General features: G+C 41.1%; 1 protein-coding gene across 7 annotated transcripts in view; it reads left to right on the forward strand.

Annotated features, from left to right (window-relative positions):
* The window catches only part of EOGT (EGF domain specific O-linked N-acetylglucosamine transferase), a 39,787-nt gene extending 23,753 nt beyond the window's left edge, over positions 1-16,034 (forward strand). For all 7 annotated transcript variants that reach the window (XM_073009943.1, XM_073009940.1, XM_073009944.1 and 4 more), the window contains 8 exons: positions 1,822-1,914; positions 2,274-2,345; positions 2,473-2,559; positions 3,331-3,399; positions 8,404-8,465; positions 11,398-11,517; positions 12,748-12,850; positions 13,422-16,034. In XM_073009943.1, the coding sequence (XP_072866044.1) occupies positions 1,822-1,914; positions 2,274-2,345; positions 2,473-2,559; positions 3,331-3,399; positions 8,404-8,465; positions 11,398-11,517; positions 12,748-12,850; positions 13,422-13,568 (753 nt within the window). In that variant the 3' untranslated portion in view covers positions 13,569-16,034. The remainder of the gene's footprint in view (positions 1-1,821; positions 1,915-2,273; positions 2,346-2,472; positions 2,560-3,330; positions 3,400-8,403; positions 8,466-11,397; positions 11,518-12,747; positions 12,851-13,421) is intronic.
* The last annotated feature ends 9,252 nt before the right edge of the window (positions 16,035-25,286 follow it).

The following is a 25,286-nucleotide window of genomic DNA, read 5'->3' on the forward strand; positions in this document are numbered from 1 at the left end:
TGAGAAAATGCTATAAAGATAAAAAGACATGAACATAATGTATAACTATAGAGCTTGAATGTAATGCTACAATGCATATTTCTGATTTCTGTTGGCTGAATTTTTCAATCTAAGTGAAACCATTTAAAAATTAATTGATCTTCTTCTTAGCTAATGGAGCTCGTAATTAACTACTTTTCAAAAGAGAAATGAGGCTGGGTGTGGTTTCTTTAATTCCAGCACTTTAGGAGGCCGAGGTGGGCAGATCACTTGAGCTCAGGAGTTTGAGACCAGCCCGGCCAATATGGTGAAACCCTGTCTCTATCAAAAAATACAAAAATTAGCTGGGTGTGGTGGCGTGCGCCTGTAGTCCCAGCTACTCGGGAGGCTGGGGCAGGAGAATTGCTTGAACTTGGGAGGCAGAGGTTGCAGTGAGCCCAGATCATGACATTGCACTCTAGCCTGGGCGACAGGGTGAGACTCCATCTCAAAACAAAAACAAAGCAAAATAAAAAACCAAAAACACATGTAATTATACTAGAAAGAACTAATTCCCACTGAGAGGCAACTGTCAGATGGAGCTGGCAGCAAAGACTAGGTTGAATCCCAGCTCTATAACTCAGCTGCTTTGCAATGTAGGCAAATGACTTAAAATTGTGTCTCAGTTTCCTCATCTGCAAAATAGGGAAAATGATATTATCTACTCATTAGGCTTGTGGGTGGCTTAATGTACATTAATAATGTCAAGTGCCCAAAACAGTGCCTGGAACACAGGAAGTGTGTAGGATGCTATTATTATTATATAAAGTTGTTATTGACACCATTAATATTAATCGGAAATTACCACTTTTTATTCACTAGTCAATGGGTGGGGGAATATTTCATAGAATTACATATATTATATATTTTTATTTTATTTTATTAGAGACAAGGTCTTTCTCTGTTACCCAAGCTGGAGTATATGGCATGATCATAGCTCACTGCAGCCTTAAACTTCAAGGCTCAAGTGATCCTCCCACCTTTGCCTCCCAAAGTGCTGGAATTACAGGCATGAGCCACTGTGACCAGCCTTTATTTTTAATGTTAAAACTTTCTTTTTTTCTTTTTTTGAGACTGAGTTTCACTCTTGTTGCTCAGGCTGGAGTGCAATGGCATGATCTCGGCTCACTGCAACCCCTGCCTCCCGGGTTCAAGTGATTCTTCTGTCTCAGCCTCCCGAGTAGCTGGGATTACCGGCACATGCCACCAAGCCCAGCTAATTTTTGTATTTTTAGTCGAGTCAGGGTTTCATCATATTGGTCAGGCTGGTCTTGAACTCCTGACCTCAGGTGATCTGCCTGCCTCAGCCTCCCAAAGTGCTGGGATTACAGCTGTGAGCCACTGCACCCAGCCAATGTTAAAACTTTGAACCCATTTTCTTGCTCTGAAACGTTTTTCTAAAGTTATTTTCACTCACCCTGATGGTTTTTGCATGCTGAGCATAACAGAGTGTGTACAAACGGTGGCATATATGTGTGTGGTGTGCATCTATAATTTGGATAAGATGTTCACAGGAAAAAACCCTGAACTACAACTTCAAAGATGTGAGAATAAAAGAAGTTTAGGTAGAAAAATGAAACACTGTTAATGGCTAAGAGTATAATTGTGATCATTATTTCTGATGATATTTCATGAAATTAGGCATTTGCTCTGGCCCAAGATGAAGATCCATTTTGCTTATACGGATTTTGTGTAGGATTGTTAGTTTTTAACACAAGCAAATTCAGGTATTTTGTTGCATCTTTGAAAAGTCATGTTGTATCCTTTCATTGCCCTAAAACCTTGTTTTGTTTCTACTTTCAGAGTTCTTACGGATATGGTGACCTATTCTCCGACACATGGAATGCATTTACTGATTATGACATTATACATTTGAAAACTTATGATTCCAAAAGGGTACTGGAAATTTTCCTGAAATGTCTGTGAATATCTCTTGAGTGCAGATGACTCACTCATAAAATAAACATTTATTATGAGTTCCTATTAGCCATTACCACTGATTTCTGAATTCTGAATTTCTTTTATTATAATTAGTATCCTCAGTGTTGTTAATCATGCAGCCTTTGAAAACTCTTTTCTATAATCTTTCCAAAAATATGAATTCTGTTCTCTTTGAATGAAATAGCGTGCTATTCAAACAATCTTAATGCAAAATGGAGATTAATTGAAATCAATTTTTCAAAATTATACATGCTATTTTGGTGTGAAGGGTGCAAATTACATCCTCTTATCTTTTAATGTATCTTTGTTCTTAGGTATGTTTTAAAGAAGCTGTTTTTTCATTACTGCCCCGCATGAGGTATGGGCTGTTCTATAATACGCCTCTGGTAAGCATGCTGTCTACCATTAGCATTCATATTTACAGACATTATAACATTTATACATAACTTGACAGTATCTTAAATTACAATACAGAAGTATTCATTGTAATATCAACCAGTGTTTTTATTTTAGATATCTGGCTGTCAAAATACTGGACTATTCAGGGCATTTTCCCAGCATGTGCTACACAGACTAAACATCACACAAGAAGGACCCAAGGTAATGGATTCTGAGATGGGCTTGAGTTTTCTTCCCTAATAAAAGTTGATACCACCTTTTCAGAAACAGAAATAATCAGGAGACCATGTTTTCGTGTTAACTTTTTCTGGGGAGGCCAAGGCAGGTGGATCACTTGAGTCCAGGATTTCAAGACCAGCCTGGCCAACATGGCGAAACCCCATTTCTGCAAAAAATACAAAAATTAGCTGGACGTGGTGGCACGTGCCTGTAGTCCAGCTTCTTAGGAGGCTGGGGCATGAGAATTGCTTGAACTCGGGAGGCAGAGGCTGCAGGGAGCCAAGACCATGCCACTGCACTCCTGCCTGGGTGACAGAGCAAGACTCTGTCCCAAAACAAAACCCAAAAACATTTTCTGACCTGGAGTCATCTGAAACCTGGTGTCAAAAACCTGTAAAAGAGAAACTAAGGGATATTGCAAGAATGTGCTTCCTCCTGCCCTCCTTTCCCCCTTCATTGGCTATATCTCCCTCACCTCCGCAAATATTCATCTAACTTACACAACCCCTGTCAAAAAATTCACCCACCCAACCAAACAGATAATGCAATGAACTGGTTTTTGCCTTCGGTGGTTGAAGTGGATACATTCTTATTCCCTGAGAATGGTGAAGGAATCAGGCTAAAAAAGAATAGTTCTATTAATGTATCCTGGTTGAGTTTCATCTCTTTGTGAAAATCACATTTCAGGTTCAGATGTTCATTCATCTACCCAGGCATATACAGTGTTATTTTACTATTTCATTTTGATTACAGGATGGAAAAATTCGAGTCACCATTCTTGCACGGAGCACAGAATACCGGAAAATCCTAAACCAAAATGAGGTTAGTTTTTGGTATGCATTTTTAATGCTTTCTTCATATTGAATTTATAAAGAAAATTGTGCTTTTTTTTTTTTGCATTACAATTAAAAGCTTTGGTTTAAAACTATTAGTTTTGAGAAAAGTTTGATGGCCTATACCCAGTTTATTTATTGGATTTGAATTTCTAGTGAGATTCACCAAACCAACCATGGACAAACTAGCTTTGCCTTATAGTAAATGTTCATCTGCATCAACTCAGCCTGGAGAAAGCTGTCTGAATCTTGCCTTGACTGCAGTAGAGGGCATCCGGACAAACAAGTAGCAAAAATTCAAGACCTTATTTTGCATAGTTGATGCAAAAGATGGTTGAGGCCATTAATCCTGTGGTATCAGCAGCAGATTCAGTTGGAAGAATCTCTATTCTGTTACATGACCATGTCTTAGAAACTGCATTTTTGGCATCCTGACTCATTTCAGTAGCATTAACTCATAAATTATATTTAACCTCAGATCACCATGCAGGTCCACTACCTACAACATCATGGCCTGAAGATAGCCTCTCAGTAGTAAGAATTTATTCTACAGTAGTTAATTGAGCACCTGCTATGTGTCAGGCCATGTTCCAGGTCCTGGAGATAGAGTAGAGCAAAGATGGGGAAGGTGACTGACCTCATGCAGCTTACACTCTAGAGGTGAGAGACAGATAAGAAGTAAGTAAAAAAGTCAATAAGTACGGTGATGTCAGGCAGTGGTAAGTGCTTCAAAGGATATGAACCAGGGTGATGTCATAGAGACTGGGAATGTGGATGGAGGGGGTTGGTACTCACATGAGGGCATCAAAGAGACACTGCTTAGACTGAGACCTAATCAGAGAAGGATCTAGCAAGGGAAAGAGCCTCCCAGGCAGAGCAAATGTATTCTAGTGGACTGAGCTTTCAGTATTCTAGAAACAGAGAGAATACCAATATGACTGTAGCATCTTGAGAGAGGTGGGGCAATATCCAAGAAGTTAGGCATGGGGCAGGGAGGTCACAGATTGTATCAGCCTTCTAGACCTTAGTGGGAGAGGGATTTTATTCCCGTGTAGGGGAAAGCCACTGTGAAGTTTTAAAGCAAGGCATTGTTGGTAGAATAATGTCTCTTCCTCCTCCTCCCGAAAGATGTCCACATCCAAATCCCTGGAACTTGCGAACAGGTTAGGTTACATGGCATAGGGAAAGTAAGGTTGCAGATGGGATTAAGGTCCCCAACCAACTGGCCTAAAAGTAAGGAGATTATCCTGGATTATCCACGTGAGCCCAGTATAATCACAAATGGGCCTTAAAATCCATCTGCCAGAGAACTTTTGCCTCTGCCTGGACAGCTCTTTTCTTCACTGGCTTCTTCTCACTGATCAGATCTCAGTTCATCATTTCCTTAAAAGTGGGAGAGGGAGGCAGGAAAGAGAGTCAGAGAAGGAGATACAAGGGAAGTGGGGCCAGAGAGATGCCATGCTGCTGGCTTCGAAGATGAAGGGGGCAGGCCTTGAGTCATGGAGTGTGGAGGGCTTCTAGAAGCTGGAAAAGGCAAGGCAGTGGGTTCTTCCCTGGAGCTTGCAGGAGGAACACAGCCCTGCTGACACCATGATGTTAGCCCAGTGAGACCCATGTCAGGCTCCAATCCTGCAGAACTGTAAGGGGATAAATTGTGTTGTGTTAAGCTGCTAGATTTGTGGCAGTTTGTTACAGCAGCAAATACAAAACAAATACAGAGGGAGAGACATGAATTGACATTTATTTTTAAGTCATTCTGCCTGCAAGAGTGAGAGCAAGGAGATTGATCAGAAGCTGTTATTGTGGCCCAGGGGAGAGCGTTTAGCCAAAGTGATGACAGTAGAGATGACATGGTAGATGGATTCAAGATATATTTTGGAGATAGGACCTATGATACTTACTTTTGGAATGTAGAAGTACATTCACACTAGAGAAGGCCAGGAAAGGTATCACGGATCAAGTGTGACTTGAGGCTTTTAACTTGAGCAGGCAAGTGGAAACAAACTGGACAATACTTAGTAAGAGGGAAGTTGGGGGAGGGGGGCCATGTTTTGATGGGTAAAATATTTTACACAGACTAATTTGGCTGCCTAACAAGCTGATCAGAATTACGTAATTAACGTCTCTTCCTGAGACCCATATGGATTACAGAGGACATGAACATATGGCATAATGAGGTGTTAATTGTAAGCTCTGTGGATGGAAGAAATGAGCAGTGTGTGTGTGGAGGGTGTGTGTGTTTGTGTGTGTGTGTTTAAAGACCTAGAAATAACGTATCAAATAGTGCAACATTGGGTATACAAATGGGAAGCCTCAGTAGCCAACAGATCAACAGTATATATTGGTATAGACCATACATAATGAGTGCAATTGGGGGGTCAAACATATTATTGTGTGCTCCTTTTGTACATTGTGCTCCCCAGCCCTCCCAGCAAACCCATGAGGTAGGTATTATTATCCTCTATCCTAGACAAGGACACTGAGACTCAGAGGTTAAAAAACATGCCTAAGGTCACCCAGCTGGTGATTAAGAGTAACGGGGACGTGAGTCAAGGTAGTCGGGGACTGAAACTGCTTTCTTAGCCAGAGTGTGCTACTACTGAAACAGCAAATAGATTTCAGAGGAGGCAGAATCTACCTCTGACCCCAGTCCATCAGGAAGGGACAGGCTGAGGAACAGCATCAGGCTGCTGCAGAGAAGTCCAGTAGAAGGGTATAGTGCTATTCACAATAGCAGAGACTTGGAACCAACCCAAATGTCCATCATTGACAGACTAGATTAAGAAAATATGGCGCATATACATCATGGAATACTATGCAGCCATAAAAAAGGATGAGTTCATGTCCTTTGTAGGGACATGGATGCAGCTAGAAACCATCATTCTCAGCAAACTGTCTCAAGAACAGAAAACCAAACACTGCATGTTCGCACTCAGAGGTGGGAATTGAACAATGAGAACACTTGGACACAGGGTGGGGAACATCACACACCGGGGCCTGTTGTGGGGAGGGGGGAGAGCAGAGGGATAGCATTAGGAGATATACCTAATGTAAATGACTAGTTAATGGGTGCAGCACACCAACATGGCACATGTATGCATATGTAAAAAACCTGCATGTTGTGCACATGTACCCTAGAACTTAAAAGTATAATGAAAAAAAAAAAAAAAAGAAAGGTATAGTGCTGGTAGATGCTTTAATGCAGGCATGAGGTTTTCAGATTCAGTCATGCACATTGCCCAGATGATGGCGCCCAAAGGTGAAATTTGATCATTCAGCCCCCAACTCCAAACCAAAGAGCACCCAACTGGCCGCTTCTGTCCTGAGGTTTGTATCTCACTGGAAAGGCAGCTCCCAGGCAGGGAAGAAAGCACCTTTGGCTATACTTTGATTAATAAATAGATAATACAACCCAAATGGCCTCATTAAATCATGGCTTGTGGAATAGCTATAGGAAGGGATAGGGCCACCTTTCTCGTGCAACTAGAAGTCATGAAAAAGGGCATGCTTGCCCTGAGACCCTCAGCACACGTGATTCCTTTTATGTGGGCAATCTCATTAAAAGACCAATGCTTATGCCATCTGCCATCTCCTGTAAAACAGAATGCTACTCTTCTTACCCCTTCAACTCTTCATAAGAGTTCAGGGGCTGTCTGGAGAGAGAAATTTCCAGTCATGACTGTGTGTGTGTGTGTGTGTGTGTGTGTGTGTGTGTGTGTGTATGTGTGACATGGGGGGGATTCAATCTTGGTCACTGCTTGTTGCTTTCTGTAAGCAGGACATTAGAGAGTGCACTGGTTAAGAAGGTTAAGAACACAGGTTCTGGGGTCAGAAGACCTAGATTTATTTTTGGCTGTGCATTTGGGAGCTGTGAGATCCCGAGAAAGTTATTTCACTTCTCTGAGCCTATCTTGTGTAATTTGTCAAGTGAGCATACTACTAATACTTACTTGGTATGATTTTTTTTTTTCAGACAGAGTTTTGCTCTTGTTGCCCAGCCTGGAGTGCAATGGCGTGATCTCGGCTCACTGCAACCTCCATCTCTTGGGTTCAAGTGATTCTCCTCTCTTAGCCTCCTGAATAGCTGGGATTACAGGCATGCACCACCACGCCCAGCTAATTTTGTATTTTTAGTAGAGATGGGGTTTCACCATGTTGGTCAAGTTGGCCTTGAACTCCTGACCTCGGGTGATCTTCCCGCCTCGGCCTCCCGAAGTGCTGGGATTATAGGCGTGAGCCACTGCGCCTGGCCACTGGTATGATTCTTATGAGGATTAAGTGAAGTAAGCCTAATGACACACTTAGAAATGCCAGCACCACTTACATGCCCCGTCAATGATACATGCAACTGTTGATGTTGCTGTTGCAGTGTAGTGCATGCCACAAGGCAACATGATTCAGGTGCAGACATTTCTGAATGGTGGTGATCCTCTATGGCCTAATTGTGAGGGACAGAGAACCATGACTATATTTTTCCTAACAGATTAACAATGCTTTGTTACTTTCTGTTTGCTAGAAGAGTAATAGTTTTTCTATGTAGAAGTACTGAAAATGTTTTTCTGCCAAGACCTTAGTATTTTGAGAGGATGAGGTTCAAAGCACTAGTGGTTTGTCTGAAATGAGATAATGGATGGGACAAAAACTCTTAAGGTAAAGGCTGGAGTAACAGTTAATGATTAGTGTATTTCTGTGCCTAGCACTTTGCTTCCATGAATTTTCTTTTCCTTTCAGCCTCACAACAACACAGTGCATTGGTATTGAGGGAGGTAGAGTCATGCGTTCACAGGTGGAGCCTGGATTTGAACTTAATGACAGTTCAAAACTGTTGACCCAAATGATATTTATTTATTTTCTTTTTATTTGTTGTTGTCGTTATGAAATGATATTTAGTCTCTGAAATAGTATATGCAAAAAAAAGAATTTTAGGACTCATAAAGGAAAAACAGAAGAGAAAGAAGGAAAAGAAATGCTAAATGTTTCTCTTTTTTCCCAGCTTGTAAATGCACTGAAAACAGTACCTACATTTGAAGTCCAGATTGTTGATTACAAGTATAGGTAAGTAATAGCCAATCTCAGCAGACACTGTCAACTTTTGCTTGGATGAGGTCAAGGGGGCTAGAAAGCATTTTTCCAGTGGGAGTCATTGGCATTTGTAGGCCCAGAAGGGACAAGTAGATCCTATAAATGAATGAAATGGGCAGGTGAGGGCCCTGGGAACAAGGGCAGTTACTCTTTTTCTTTCTGGGGCCTGATGTTGGGACTCCATCTCCTTATTCAAAAGAAGTGGTGAATTCAGATTTTCATTTAAAATTTCAGAAATTTTTTGTTTGTTTGTTTGTTTGTTTTTGAGACAGAGTCTTGCTCCATCGCCCAGGCTGGAGTGCAGTGGTGCTATCTCGGCTCACTGTAACCTCCACCTCCTGGGTTCAAGTGTTTCTCCTGCCTCTGCCTCCCGAGTAGCTGGGACTACAGGCATGTACCATCATGTCCGGGTAATTTTTGTATTTTCAGTATAGATGAGTTTTCACCATGTTAGCCAGGCTGGTCTTGAAGTCCTGACCTCAAGTGATCCGCCCACCTCTGCCTCCCAAAGTGCTGCGATTACAGGCATGAGCCACCACACTTGGCCTAAAATTTCATAATTTAAAAAAATTAGCAGATTGGATACGGTGGCTCATGCCTGTAATCCTAGCATTTTGGAGGCCGAGAAGGGCGGATTGCCTGAGCTCAGGAGTTGGAAACCAGCTTGGGCAACATGGTGAAACCCATCTCTACTAAAAAATACAAAATATGAACCGGGTGTGGCAGCATGTGCCTGTAGTCTCAGCTATTCAGGATGCTGAGGCAGGAGAATGGCTTGAACCCAGGAGGTGGACGTTGCAGTGAGCTGACATCGCACCATTGCACTCCAGCCTGTGTGACAGTACAAGATTCTGTCTACAAAAAATAAAAAAAAATTTTAAAAAAGGCAACTAGTTCAAAATTTACAGATGTTATAAACCTAATTTGCCCTGCCTGCTGCCAGATTTCAACATCTGACTTAAAATTATTTATATGGGGATAATTTGAGGGTCAGAATAACATGAAATTTTTAAAAAAATTATCAAATATTTACATTTCTTTTAAAACTCTTAATACAACTAAAAGACTTAGAAAGACAGAATATGTCTATTATTCACAGTTTAGGTAATTCCTGTTGCTAGAATTACATCTTACTGGTAAAAGTAGTACATGTTTCTGGTTGAAAAAGTCAAGCAGTATAGAAAAGATCAAAAGGAAAAGTGAAAACTTTTGTCTCCATGTCCACCGGCAATCACAGCTGTGTTTCCCAAATCTAACACTACGAAGACTTGCCAGTTAAAAGAAGTACACATGTCCCAGCATGTGGGTATCTAATATAGATACACTTAATTTCAGAGTATGTAAGCATGGGAGCTTTGCACTTCATTCATCATACATTAGTTCGTTTGTGCAGTGAATCTCTACTGGGGACCCATGAGCTGGTCACCAGTCTCAGCAGTAGGAATCCCATCCCATTATGGCGGATGGCATAGCCCTGGTCTTGAGGATCTCAGACACTGAATAGAGATAAATAGCAATCGTAAAAACAGCTATTATTTATCTCTTCTCATGCTTTCAACAGTCTTCTGAGTTGGCCCATCCAGTCCCATTTTACAGATGATACTCTGCAGTGCTGAAGAAATGTTGTGTCAGTGTTGCTTGAAGAAATGAGTGAGCCACGATGGGGCCCCCACATCAGTCCCAAAACCATTCACTGAGATGAGGCTGGGAAGAAATGGAAGGAACTGGGGAGGGCACCTCTGAGGCTGTATCATTGACTGGCTTTTAAGGATATGTTGTAGTTTCTCAGATAAGCAAGAATAACAGTGAATTCGTATCTTGCCAGTCTGCAGGAAATATTAGTAACATGTTAGCATGGGGATTGGTGAGTGCTGACCACAGGCGTTTCCACAACTGGCAGCTCCAGGAGTATGTTCATCTGGGTGAATGGCCGTCCTTCCCTTGGCTCCAGTTCACATTCCTGGAGAAACTGAGGCACATGTTCTCATTGCGATACATATACACATGGAGCTGTCTTCCTTTTCCTGTGCGGAGTTTTGTTGTTAGCTGGTATAAAAGGGAATTCGCCTTCCCTTCTTAGATCCAAAATAATCTTGATCATTTCTTTTTCTTTACTTTGAGTAAAATGGGGCTGGGAGATCTCATTTCTTTCTGTTTATTCAGAGTGTCACCCTTATTCCAGCATTTCTCCCTACCCTCACCTCAGTGAACTGTTTGGGGACTGATTTTTGGTTCAAGGGTTACACACTTATTAGTGTCTTGGATTTAGAGAACACTTGTACAGTCCTAACATGCATAAAATTGTGTATTTGTCTGTTCCAAAGGCAGGATAATGCCTTGATGGTATCTGAGATAATTTTGGATGTACCCAGCTGGCATTAAAAAACTTAAATCACACAAGGAGAAATTTTTCTTTTTGAGAAGTCCTTATATTATCCTAAGGAAATAGTTTTAATTTAGTGCTAGCGTGTCATAACATCTCTTTAACACTTGCCAATTTCTCTTTTTCATGAAGAAAGAGCAGGCCTCAGGCTCTGAGCTTTGTCTTGCAATAGTATCTATCTCGATTTGAACACTACTTAGATTATGTCAATTTTTACAATTTTGTTAATGTCATATGTCACTGATTTTCCATTTAAGACAGATATTAAAGTTTCCTTTAAAACTAAATATGCTTAAACCTAAAAGGATAGGTGAGCTTACTTGGAAAATATGTTAAATTATTAAGAAATTTATTAATTACTAGAGAGCACTTGAAATTGGCAAAAATGCGTCTTAAAAATGGAATGTGGTTTAAAATGGGCAATACACTTTTATAAATATCCTTACTGTGAATCATGAACTAACTCAACCTGATACTTTTCTCTTCTCCCCATCTCTCTCGTGTTACTCTGTATGTTCACAGAGAACTTGGGTTTTTAGATCAACTGAGGATCACACACAACACGGACATATTTATTGGAATGCATGGAGCTGGTCTGACCCATTTACTTTTCCTTCCAGACTGGGCTGCTGTATTTGAACTGTAAGTGTTTGGAGGCAGTTTTACATTGAAGCAACTGATAGTGCTTTTTATGCATGCTAAGGCTTTCATTCTGAGCATCAAAAGGCTTAATATTTAATCATTCAAAAACAGAAGTCACATCATATAGACATCTGGAAAGAAAAAAAGGCCTGAAGCTAAAAATACAAAGTCCGTAGCCTGCCATTGCGCTTAGTAAGCCAACTACCCCTTCATCTTCCCATCCCCAGCATGATACAGAAGGTGTGAATCTGTGGTTTCCTTATTCTAGTTTGTTCCTGCATACCTCCCAAACTCTGAGCATCTTCTTGCAAACAGTGTAGTTATTGTGTTAAAAGAAAGCATTTATGTCTCATGCACAACATAGCTCCAAAATACAAGCCAACCACTTCACTTAGTGCTTGCTGATCCCATACACAGGGAAACTGAGGCCCTTGGGTGTTAATGACTTGCCCAGGGCATGCTTTTAACTCAGTGGTTCGTTTATGGAGACATGGCCTTCCCTCTCATAATAATTCTGCTATTGACACTGTGTTCCATTTTAGTTCTTGAGACACTAATAGCAGTTACTGTTACCTGTTTCCCCCCATTATGCTAAATATCTGGATTCTATGGTTTCATTTGAAAAATGATTTGACTCTATTTATTTAGGAGGCTATTTAGGAAAAAAGTTGTCGTGAACTGCCAATGCCCTGCAAAACATTTCAAAAATATATATGATATATGTAGAGAAATAGCCAGATAATGGATTCTGTCTCTGTCATTTCTCCTGTAGAGAGAGAAGGAAGGATGGAAAAAAGGAGAGAGAAGGGAGAGAAATGTAACTGAGAAAACTCAAGCCTTAGAGTCTAATGGACCTGGGTTCTACTTTTGCATCCTTCACTATTTAGTTATATGACCTTGGAAGTGTTACCTATCCCCCTTGCCACTTAAATACATTTGAAGACAGAGGTATTATAAGGTGATGTCAAGTTCATAGGCAGCAGGCCCTACTGAACAAGGTCAATTCTTTCCATTCCATGATCCTATTTTGTTTTTTAAAAGTTAAGTTCATTTAGTTCAGAGAATATTTTTACTTTCTCTTCCTCAGTCTTGTTTACTATCTTCGTCAGTCTTGTTTACAACGTTTTGCAAGGACATATTTGGGAGCTGCATTTTATTTTCACAGAGAGTTGTTGATTTGGCAGAAACCTTGGACAAAAGCCTCATGTTGTGACACCCTTGTGTCCTTAGGTACAACTGTGAAGATGAACGCTGTTACTTAGACTTGGCCAGGCTGAGGGGCATTCACTACATCACTTGGCAAAGGCAGAACAAAGTCTTTCCTCAGGATAAGGTAAAGTTCAATCACAAAACTTACCTTGCTTCATTTTTAATTGGTTTAAAGTATCCAATTATTGATATGAAAAACGGTTATTGAACTCGAGTGCTGCAAAGATAAACTGTTCTCTGGAATACTGAATTGTTTTATTTTATATTTGCAAATAGGAGACAAGGGGGAATTAAGCAGCCTATATCTTTAATGTTATAAAGGCAGCTTCGTGAAATTTGGGCTTAGAAAAATCTATTAGATTATATATAGAGAGGGGATCAAGAAGCAACAGCCCTGTGGGCAAATCCAGCCCATGACATGTTTTTGTAAAGAAAGCACAGTCATGCCTGTCTGTTTATGTGCTGTCTCTAGTTGTTTGTGCACTTCAGTGACAGAGTGGAGTAACTGTGACTGAGACCTTAAGAGTCAGCAGAGCTGAAAATATTTATCTTCTGGCCCTTAACAGGAAAAGTTTGCTGGTCTCTGATGTAGAACATAAATTAGTTGCCTTAGCCAAAGTAACGTAATTTTCTTGCTGTAGAGAAAACCATGCCCTTAGTGAGTTATGGATTCGTGTTTTGGTTTGTTTTCGCAGGGCCACCATCCAACCCTGGGGGAGCACCCGAAGTTCACCAACTACTCTTTCGATGTAGAAGAATTTATGTATCTTGTCCTTCAGGCTGCAGACCACGTATTGCAACACCCAAAGTGGCCATTTAAGAAGAAACGTGATGAGCTATAAATATGTTGAGCCTGTTTGCAAAAAGAGTGTTTAAACACTCCAACACCCAGACTTAGAATTAAATCAGTAAAGCAACCTGTTATTTCCTATCCCCGAATTACCTTTTCTGTGCCAAAACATACCTTCAGGATATTGTTATGTGTTTTATAGACGTTAAGTGTTTCATGTGGCTTTTGTGTCATTGCTATTTATCAATAGCAATAATTTTGCACTGAAAACTTTTTATAGTTCAAAAATTGAGCATGGACTCCCTGGTACACTTTAACTTTCTTTCTTTCTTTTTTTTTCTGAAACAGAAAAAAAAACCTAATAGATACATGTAACCTAATAGATTTTTCTAAGCCCAAATTTCATGAAGCTGATTTTATAACATTAAAGATATAGGTTGCTTAACTCCAGGCTGGAGTGCAGTGGTATGATCTCAGTTTGTGCAACCTCCACCTCCCAGGTTCAAGTGATTCTTTTGCCTCAGCCACCTGAGTAGCTGGGATTACAGCCTGCACCACCACACCTGGCTAATTTTTTTTTTTTTTTTGAGACACAGTTTCACTCTGTCACCCAGGCTGGATTGCAGTGGCATGATCTCAGCTCACTGCAACCTCTGCCTTCTGGGTTCAAGTGATTCTTGTGCCTCAGCCTCCCAAGTAGGTGGGATTAGAGGCAAGTACCACCACGCCCGGTTCATTTTTGTATTTTTGATAGAGACAGGGTTTTACCATGTTGGCCAGGCTGGTCTTGAACTCTGGGTTCAAGAAATCCTCTCACCTTGGCCTCCCAAAGTGCTGGGATTACAGGTGTGAGTCACCACGCATGGCCCTGAACTTTCTCTTTTTATGGATACCAAAGTTTTCAACTTTTTCAGCTTTAGAATTTGTAAATATTTTTGTAGAATATCATATGACTGTAATTCCAGAGTGTTCCAACTTGTTTGTGATATATTTGGGTAAATTTACAACTGTTCTTTTATTTGCCATAATCTGGTTATAACACTGTTTGTAGTAGGAAAGGAAAACATGCAACACACATACACACACACACACGCAGAGTTGTGATTCTCAGTACCGAGCTATAGGGCCATGTTATATAGATCAGAGTTTAGTTACCTCCAGGTTATATGCATCAAGAACCTGAATAAATCATGCCACTATATTAATTTATATTTACATGTTTCATATTCAAATCGTGTTTTCCTAAAATGTAGCAACTATATGTGATAAAAGAAAATTAGAACATTCTGTGGGACTGTTTTGCATACCTTCTATCTGGTTTCCACTGATTCCTCCTTAGCCATGGAGTGCGTTTGTGATTAATTTGTATATGAAATAGTGGTTTCCATTTTATGTGAGTATTTGTAACTGCATATACCAGTGTGTGTGCATCTACCTCTGTCAGCATCAAGGTGTTCTAGTCTTTAATTTCAAAAACTTCAAATTAGCCTCATGAGGATAATTTTTCCCTATAAAAAAGTAAAACCAAGAAAAAACAAACTACAGATGTGTGACATTCAATCAAAGTGAAGAGCCACAAGAAAGTGTCATTGATTAAAAAGAATATCTGGAATGTAGCCCTACTCTTTGAATGGGATTCATTTCTTACTGCTTATGAACTTTCAATTTAGTAGTCAGAAACCGTGGATTTATTTTACTGTACAATGTGAAGTTTACATTTTATTAACACTTGAATAGTCTAATTTAGAGACTAGTTCTATTTTTTAAAATAGTGGGGTAGCAAATTACAGAATAGCTAAATAATTTTTTAAAAACATTTTACAGTTGTAAAAAATATGCATCAGAAAAATGACACACAAAACAAAATATCTGGACCTTTACAGAAGATGTTTGCTGAACCCCACTTTAAAGGATTTGAGTAGTCTTCTAGAATTGAGGAATATTTATTAAAGTACCTGTAAAGAAAATAGTGAATCACTGTAGCAATAGCTTTGATTCAGATCTTAAAATCGTATAAAAAGAATTACATGTTACAGATTTTTAAATGACAGGTATTGCAAGTTTTTTTTTGTGCAAAATACTGAGTAACCACTGGGAAAATATTTCAGATAAAAGGAATGACAAAAGCATGTTGTACTTCGCATCAGCAAGGCATTAACTTCTGAAAAAATGATCTGAAAAAAAGGTTTCACCGTTTGTCTTCTTACCTCATTTTAAGAAACGTGTGGAGATGGGATGCTGTAGAGTAGTGAGAATTTCAGAAATTGAGAACAATTTCGAAATAAAATGCTATATTTGAATATTTTGCATTTAAAGAGAATACATTTTATATAAACAGGAAAATACATTTGACACTTTATGGAATTAACTTTCATGAGACTTTTTGTGGGAACAGTAGTTCTTCACATTGTAAAATGTAAAGATTGCTCTTTTTATTAAGTCTTTAACAGGGATGCATTTCATTGTATGTTTTGGGTATGGCTTTGGAATAAATCGTTTATATCTTATTTGAATATCAGAACCATTGTTAAGGTTTTCTGTGTCTGAATGTTTCTGTGCTTCCTTTTTGGCAATCTGGTAGCTCTTAGATTATAAAAATTAAGTACCTCACTGGTGAAGAATTCAGTTTGATCAAAAATTATACCTTTTATTTAGCAGTTTATTACATGATGTCTCTATAAATGGTACATTATATAATCATTACCAAAATGACATGAGAATTATGGTTCCTGTTTTTCATGTGAAGATTGCTTCCCTAAAGATCACAAGCCTTCTAGTTCTACATCCACAGTCTTCCATTCGTTTAGGGAAGTCTTCCATTCCACTTTAGGGAAGTTATGGGACTTCCCTAAAGATCACAAGCCTTCTGATTCCACGTTCACAGTCTTCCATTCATTTATTTACTTGTTCATTCAATAAATATTGATTGGGCTGCAACTTTGTATCAGTTACTATTCTAAGTTCTGGGAATATAGCAAAGAAAGGACTAGATAAAAGTCATTGCCCTCATGGAGCTTACATTCTGGTGGAGACAGACATTAACATAAATAAGATGTACAGTGTGCCAGATTCTGATACATGCTATGGAGAAACCAAAGAGGGATGTGGAGTCTGGGGTTCGGTGGAGTCCTGCACACTTAAGTAGGGGGTCAGGGAAGTCTTCATTGAAGACTAGAAGGAGGTGAGGGATGGAGTTATGCAGATAACTGGAAAAGGAGCATTCCAGGAAGCTAGAAGAGCACGTGCAAAGGCCCCAAGGCAGGAGCATGCCTGGTATGTTTGAGGAACAGCAAGGAAGCCAGTGTCGCTGGTGTGATCAAGGGCAGAGGAGAAGGAGGCAAAGTCAAGCAATAATGCAACAAGGGTGTAGATGGCACGGTTCTGATGAGATGGAAGCCATTGAAGGGCTCTGAGTAAAGGGGTAAAGACCTGCCTTATCTCACAACAGCTGTTATGCTGAGAATAGAGTGTGGAGGGATGGCTGAGGAAAACAGACTCTGGGATGGAGATTTGAATGCAGATAGTTTTTTTGGGGGGAAGGTTCTCACAACACCTGTGAGGATGTAAGGGGTCCAGGCTTGGGCAGAGGGAGAAATAGAGGGGCAATGTCAGGTGAGGCCTTAGTGGGGTGCTGTAGAGCTGGTGTGGTCCTTCAGTGAGGTCCCCAGATGAGGCAAGAAATGCACATAACAAGTTCAAATAGGGACCATCCCAGGGAGGGGTGGGGCCTTAGCAAGGCCACTCCCTTCAGCTGAGGGCAAGGCCTGTGAGGAACTCAGCTGTGAGCTATCAGCGGCCACATTTCAAGCAATCTGGGGACTGAGTGCTTCAGTCTGGAGGGGAGCTCAGCAGCACATTCACTAGCAGGTGAGGTGGTGCCAAGGTGGTGTGTTTAGCTTGTCCTACTCTCCCTCCTGCTTCCTGTCAACTGGAAGTTGCATCTAAAGTCTACTTAAGATTCAGATTTAATGTCTATTTTTAAAGAATACTTATAGTTGATACTGTGTACTTCACATGGTAGAAATCTAGGGGAGGGGTCAGCACACTGTACAGGGCTGATAGTGAATATTTTAGGCTTTGTGGGCCACATATGGTCTCTGTTGCGTGTTATTATTTATTGCCCTCCTCCTGCAGTCTTTTAAAAATGTAAAAACCGTTCTTCTAAGATGTTTAAATAGAGGTTAAGGAACTTGGCCAAAGCCACACAGTCAGTAGCAGAAGGATTGGACATAGGGCTTTCTTGGTGACGGAATTTCGAGTTAGATAGGGATGTTTACATGTAATGTAGGAAGGAAGGAGGTCGGGGAGGAAAGAAAGGGAGGAAGGAAGGAAGGGAGAAAGAGAAGAAGGAAGGGAAAGATAAGGGAGAAATTAGGGGATATAGAACATGGAGAAAACAGTCCTGTAGTTGGGCCTTTTCTTGCCGTTACAAAACGAGTTTTTTGTTTTGTTTTTTAGTTTGTTTTCAGACAGGTCTCCCTCTGTCACCCAGGCCGGAGTGCAGCAGCGCAATCATAGGTCACTCTTGTGCTCAAGTGATCTTCCTGCCTCAGCTTCCTAAGTAGCTGGGACTACAGGCATGCACCACCAGGCCTGGATAATTTTTCATATTTTGTTGAGATGGGATCTCACTATGTTGCCCAGGCTGGTCTCAAACTCTGAGCTTAGGAGATCCTCTGGTCTCAGCCTCCCAAAATGCTTGGATTACAAGGTGTGAGCCACCACTCTTGGCCCAAAATAGTTATTTTTTGAAACCTAGTCAGTAGAGAGAAAATATGGAAAATACTTTTTCTAAACTAGGAGCATATACACAAATCAACTCAGGTACGATTGCCCTGGAGAAAGCAATTGTTTAAAATAACCTGCTCCCAAGCAAGGGCTGTTGCCAGAATATTTTAATACCTTTGTTCTCTTTCAGCTTACTGGGCCATGTCAAAAGATGTTATAACCATTCTTGTCAAAACAGAAGTGGGTTAAAGCAGTTTGCTCACATACTCTTTCTCGCTGGCTGTGTGCCTTCGCCTTGGCTGGTAGTGCACAGGACCACAAGGTGGCAGTCAAGCCCTTCCAAATGGCCTCTTGGGTGGTCTGAAGCCCGATGTCTGCATTTCATTGTAGATTCCAGGCACCTGAGTGTTAGGAGTAAGGCCTTGCTTCTGAGTGTGATGGATTTTGTTATTCCTCATTTGAGGGAATGTAGGAAAATGATCACGGACGGTTTTCAGGTTTAAATGTGAAATTGCTTAGCTGCCGCCAATAGCTGGATCCTGTATAATATCTCCTGATCATCTTGGGGGAAGAGTGATTGGTTCTCAGAAGATGATTTCTAGTGACAGAAGCTGCTTAGGGGAATGCATTCTTTTTGACTTGGTAGGTAATTTGATGAGGACTCTAGTTCCATTTAGGATCTATAGCTGGCACATGAACTCTTCAATTCTTCTTCAGACCAAATTTGTTTTTTTTTTTTTTTTTTTTTTTTTGAGACGGAGTCTCGCTCTGTCGCCCAGGCTGGAGTGCAGTGGCCGGATCTCAGCTCACTGCAAGCTCCGCCTCCTGGGTTTACACCATTCTCCTGCCTCAGCCTCCTGAGTAGCTGCGACTACAGGTGCCCGCCACCACGCCCGGCTAGTTTTTTGTATTTTTTTAGTAGAGACGGGGTTTCACCGTGTTAGCCAGGATGGTCTCAATCTCCTGACCTCATGATCCACCCGTCTCCAGACCAAATTTATGTTGGTCTTCTAGGTTATATTTTTTTACTTGTATATTGGTGGTAATATACATTAGACAGGGTTCCTATAAGGATAAAATAAGAGAATAATATCACACTTACCTAGTGCCTGGCACAAAACATGTTTAGTAAATGCTATTATTGCGCTATTACATATAGAGTTATTATTTAAGGGTCTAACACCTGGGAAGTATTTAAATTCTGATCTCCAAACCTCTCCTCAGACCAAGTAAATCAGAATCCCTAGTGGCACAATCTGGCTGACTATATTTTGTTAAATGTTCCCAGGTGGTTCTGATGTACAGAGGTTGGGAACTGCTGTTCTGGAGACACTGATGAAGCTGGTGGCAGTAGACAGTTCATGAAGTCTAAGCCAGAATTTGCCAAAGTATCTTCCACTGAGTGTCCATAAGATGTTCCATAAAAAATAGATTACAGCCGGGCGTGGTGGCTCATGCCTGTAATCCCAGCACTTTGGGAGGCTGAGGCGGCTGATCACGAGGTCAAGAGTTCGAGACCATCCTGGCCAACATGATGAAACCCCATCACTACTAAAAATATAAAAATTAGCTGGGCATGGTGGCGTGCACCTGTAGTCCCAAACACTCGGGAGGCTGAGGCAGGAAAATGGCTTGAACTCGGGAGGCAGAGGTTTCAGTGAGCCAAGATCCTGCCACTGCACTGCATGCAAGTTTATTTGACCATGGAATCTTTTCTTCAAGAGGTACGAGGATTGGTGTTGCAAGAATCCCACTCCAGGTGGGCTACCCTAAGCATTTGCCATGGCTAAAGCCCCCTTCTGGGGAAAGGGGGGCCAGGCAGTGCCTTCACCATGCAATTGTTCTGGTCAGTTGTATCTTATTTGTTGAGTTAAATCAACTGTGCTACCTGGTCCCTGTTAATTGGACCAGGAATCAACAGCTGAGCCAAAGTCTATTCAATCAAGAGGCTGCGAGATAAATGGTAAATAAATGACCCATCCAGAGCCATTCTGCTGGGAACATTTGAAGGTGAGATGCAAAGAGATTGCCAAAGTTCCTGGGACAAAGACACCAGATCTGAGCTATTGGGGCTCCTTCTGTATGGGGTACAATTATGAGTCACTTTCCAGTTATCCATGAAACCACTAGTACATTTAGGTTATGGATTGGATCAGCTCATCCTTACAATCTGGAAGAACTTCACTGCTACAGCAACACCAACACTGCAGGTATTATTCTCCCCATACTACGCCATGGAGATGCAAGCAAACTGAGGTTGAGGGACTTGGACCTTTGTTGTCTTACTCCAAGTTGAATGCCAGCCAGTTACATCACTGTGTTGTTTCCCCTAAAGCTGAGGTCATTCAATCAGCAGAACAAGAGTAGGTAAAAAGTAATTGTAGTTTTCAGAGAAATCTGGAAAGTAAGTGGCAAGGACACAATTCAGTTGAAGTGTCTCCTGTCTTGGGTGGAAATCCAAGTTGAGCATAGTGTTAAGTAAAAGTGCCAGCAAATCAGGCCAGTTTGATATAAGGCCATTGGATGAGGAATCAGCAGGTAGGGGATGAAGTTAAAGGTGACTGTTGCAAGTCCCAGAAGAAAACCCGAAGTTAAAGTGGTATAGACATGTAAATAAAGCAGGTGACAGGTGAAATGAGAGTAGTACTGGGAACACATTGAACAGATCTAAGGCAAGGCAGGGAAATGCCAGGATTAACATTTGAAAGCCAGCTAAAAGAAGGCAGGATGAGGAGGAAAATGGAAAAACTAAGGAAACAAGTCAACATCTTCCATAGCAACCTTTCACTTAAGGCACGTGGAAAATGGGGAGAAAAGAAAGCAAGTACTTATTCACAGCAAGGGCAATTCTACATCGATGGAAAAATGTGAATCCTCTAGAAAAATACCTTTGTCTACGTATCATTTTTCAAATATTCAAGTGATATTCAGCAATGTGCTGGGAGAGAGTTTACACATGAGGCTTTTAGAAGTGTTTATGGTTCACCTTGCAGAAATGAGACTGAGAGGTTTTCCTCCTCCAGTTGCTACAACTGCTTTTCTGTAAAATTAAAAGATGTGATGATGGAACATCTCATAGTATATCATCACCAGATTCTGAGATGGCATTTTGGTTTTCCCTGTCAAGTATCTCTATGCAAATAAATCGCCTTCATAAATCGCTTTATTAGTCTATGATATTTACTTTTTACTAGATTATATGTTACTGAAGAGTCTTGCTTTTGCAATTCAGATAGCAGTCTATTGGAAAGAAGAGTTTTGTGGTACAAGCTACATGGTGCAAGCAATAAATCTAGAGGACAAGGGGATAAAAGTCATACGCAGAGAAAGGTGCCCATTCTTTGATGGTTTTGCTTTTAAAGTAGTGAAAAGAGCCCATAGCTGGGAAATATGCTCTCCTTCTCTTTGTCTTTCTTCTCCTTCTTCTTCCTTTCTTCCTCCTCCTTCTTTTTAATTCTAATAGCATTTAAAAGTCTGTGGTGTAAAAGTCTGCTTTCCTGTTGAAACTTAATAGCACCCGTCAGCCAGGAATCCTGTAGAAATGACTTGACTAGTTGTTTCTTAGGTAACAGCATCTTGTCCAAGTGAAGACCCATGTGGTAAGACATCATAGCAGATTTTGGACTTACTCCGTTAGGATCTGTGCCTGACCCTTGGAAGAGAACCCAAATTAGCCTGAAGATAACACCCGCTTCGCCCATTGAGACATCTTGACATCCACCGACAGTCTTCCGTAAGGTAGTGATGTTTGGCAAATGCATGCAGACGACATCTTGACAGAAATTAGAGGGGTTTTGCAGACTCATGAGGAGTGGCAGTGTGGGAGACGGGTGAAAATATAGGCTCTGGCCTCAAATGGGCCCCGTGCTGCTACTTTTTACATGTGTACCTAAGGCAAACCACTTAAGCTCACTGAGCCTCAGTTTTCTCATCTGTAATTAGAGGGTATTAAGGGGCCCAACCTCATCAGGTGGTTGTGAGGAGCTATTTGGTCATTCCAGGTATGAGGCACTCTGCTGAGAACACAGTGGTAAGGAATAGGGGAGACTGATATTAAGGAATAGGGGAGACTGATATTAGTCAGATAATCACACAAGTGAGGGTATGTGAGGAAAAAGGGAGAGAAGTGCCCTGAAGGGAAGGAACATGTTGCTAAAAGGAAAACCTCAGCCACATTAAATTTAACAGAGTCTAATTGAGCAAAGGACGTTCGGGAATCAGGCAGTCTCCGGAGCCAGAGCAGGCTCAGACCGACTCCAGTGCAGCCACACGGTGGAAGATTTATGGACAGAAAAGGGAAGGTGATAGACAGAAAGCCGAAGTGAGGTAAAGAAACAGCCAGATTAGTTACAGCCTGGTGTTTTTCTTGTTTTAACATGGTTTGAACAGTTGACCTCCTTCGATTGCCCCTGTGATTGGCACAAGAGTAGGCTACAATCTGTTTACACCTCCATCTAGGATACAGTTTCCCGTGTACATAGAAACTTTTAGGCCGAACTTTAAATATGTGAGAAGGCAGCTTTAGACTAAAGTTTTTTTGAGACAGGGTCTCCCTGTGTCACCCAGACTGGAGGGCAGTGGCACGATCACTGCTCAGTGAAGCCTCTACCTCCTGGACTCACATGATCTCCCAGCTCAGTCTCCCAAGTAGCTGGGACTACAGGCATGCGCCACCACACCCAGCTAATTTGTTTTCTGTTTTTAGTGGAGATGTGGTTTCACCATGTTGCCCAGGCTGGTCTTGAACTCCTGGACTCAACCCATCTGCTTGCCCCGGCCTCCCAAAGTGCTGGGATTACAAGTGTGAGCCATCATGCCCAGTCTAGGCTAAAATCAACAATGTTCCTGACCAAGAGAAACACTTTATACTGAGGGGTAGAGCAGTCACGGGAGCTTCTTCCCAGGGAAATGTAAGAAAGCACACTTAATGCCTGGAACCTGGCAAGTCCTCAATAAACAGCAAGGTGGCAGGGAGAGGAGGAAGAGGAGGAAGAAGGTGCAGACATATAGGAAGCCAAGGCCATGTGCCCATGTACCCCAGAGAAAGCTTTGTGTACGTGCCAAACTTTAATCTGAGATGCCATGATGTCAATGGCCACTGAGGTCTACAACCCCAGAATGCTTGGCCCTGTGATGAGTTGACAGTCTGAGATGTAGACCCTCAGTGAGAAGGGTGAGACCAGATGGCAAATGATGCCCCCTGGGAAAACTGGCAGATGCTCCAGGGCTGCAGGATTGGAACTCGCCTTGCGGTAATTTTATCAACATCATCTGAGAACTTCCCTAACTAAAAAGGCCCTGTCTGCCAACCTTCCTCCCCAGGCCTTAGCATTCTCAGCTTTTCAGTGAGGAGTTTGGACATGTTATCTGAGCTCTAGCTATCTAGTGTAGACCTCTGCTCATCAAGTCGATGATGAAATGACAAATTAAATGTGGATATATGCAAATATATGCACACAGGTAAACTCATGTTATATAAAATAGCCACTTGGTGGTTCTGATGGAAAAATGGTTGTTCTGTGCCTTATCCTAAAGTCTTTATACAAAATGCGTGTGTTCTTAATCCTGTGTTAGTGGGGGGATTATTCATCTGCTTGTATTGAGAGATGGGCTGAGACAGAAAGAAAGACTCACATAATCCAGTGTTTTCAATTATAGTAGGAAAATGCCTACCAGGAGAGGGGAAACGAAAGCTGTCCTTTTTTTTTTTTTTTGAAATAACAAAATTGAGAAAATTAATTGCTGCTTGATGGAGGGGGAGGGGAACTCCTGAAGCAGGTGTTATTATTATAATACTCATTACTCAGGTGAATGTGGTAGAGAAGACCCCTACCTAGAAACCACAGAAGGCCCTACCTGGAAACCAGAGTCTTTATAATAATAATAATTATTATTGTTATACTTTAAGTTCTAGGGTACATGTGCACAATGTGCAGGTTTGTTACATAGGTATACATGTGCCATGTTGGTTTCCTGCACCCATTAACTCGTCATTTACATTAGGTATTTCTCCTAATGCTATTCCTCCCCCAGTCCCCACTCCATGACAGGCCCCGGTGTGTGATGTTCCCCACCCTGTATGCAAGTGTTCTCATTGTTCAATTCCCATCTGTGAGTGAGAACATGCGGTGTTTGGTTTTCTGTCCTTGTGATACTTTGCTCAGAATGATGGTCTCCAGCTGCATCCATGTCCCTACCAAGGACATGAACTCATTGTTTTTTATGGCTGCATAGTATTCTATGGTTTACATGTGCCACATTTTCTTAATCCAGTCTACCATTGATGGACATTTGGGTTGATTCCAAGTCTTTGCTATTGTGAATAGTACCGCAATAAACATACGTGTGCGTGTGTCTTTATAGCAGCATGATTTATAATCCTTTGGGTATATACCCAGTAATGAGATGGCTGGCTCAAATGGTATTTCTAGTTCTAGATCCTTGAGGAGTCACCACACAATGGTTGAACTAGTTTACAGTCCCACCAACAGTGTAAAAGCATTCCTATTTCTCCACATCCTCTCCAGCATTTGTTGTTTCCTGACTTTTTAATGATCCCCATTCTAACTGGTGTGAGATGGTATCTCATTGTGGTTTTGATTTGCATTTCTCTGATGACCAATGATGATGAGCATTTTTTCATGTGTCTGTTGGCTGCATAAATGTCTTCTTTTGAGAAGTGTCTGTTCATATTCTTTGCCCACTTTTTGATGGGGTTGTTTGTTTTTTTCTTGTAAATTTGTTTAAGTTCTTTGTCGATTCTGGATATTAGCCCTTTGTCAGATGGGTAGATTGCAAACATTTTCTCCCATTCTGTAGGTTGCCTGTTCACTCTGATGGTAGTTTCTTTTGCTGTGCAGAAGCTCTTTAGTTTAATTAGCTCCCATTTGTCTATCCTGGCTTTTGTTGCCGTTGCTTTTGGTGTTTTAGTCATGAAGTCCTTGCCCATGCCTATGTCCTGAATGGTATTGCCTAGGGGAAACCAGAGTCTTAATGAAGGTCCAAGACTGCCTTTTAAATGCAGGAAAAAAAAGTTATTGAC

This window comes from Chlorocebus sabaeus, chromosome 22 (genome assembly GCF_047675955.1).
Source record: "Chlorocebus sabaeus isolate Y175 chromosome 22, mChlSab1.0.hap1, whole genome shotgun sequence".
In the NCBI taxonomy this organism is placed as follows: domain Eukaryota; kingdom Metazoa; phylum Chordata; class Mammalia; order Primates; family Cercopithecidae; genus Chlorocebus; species Chlorocebus sabaeus.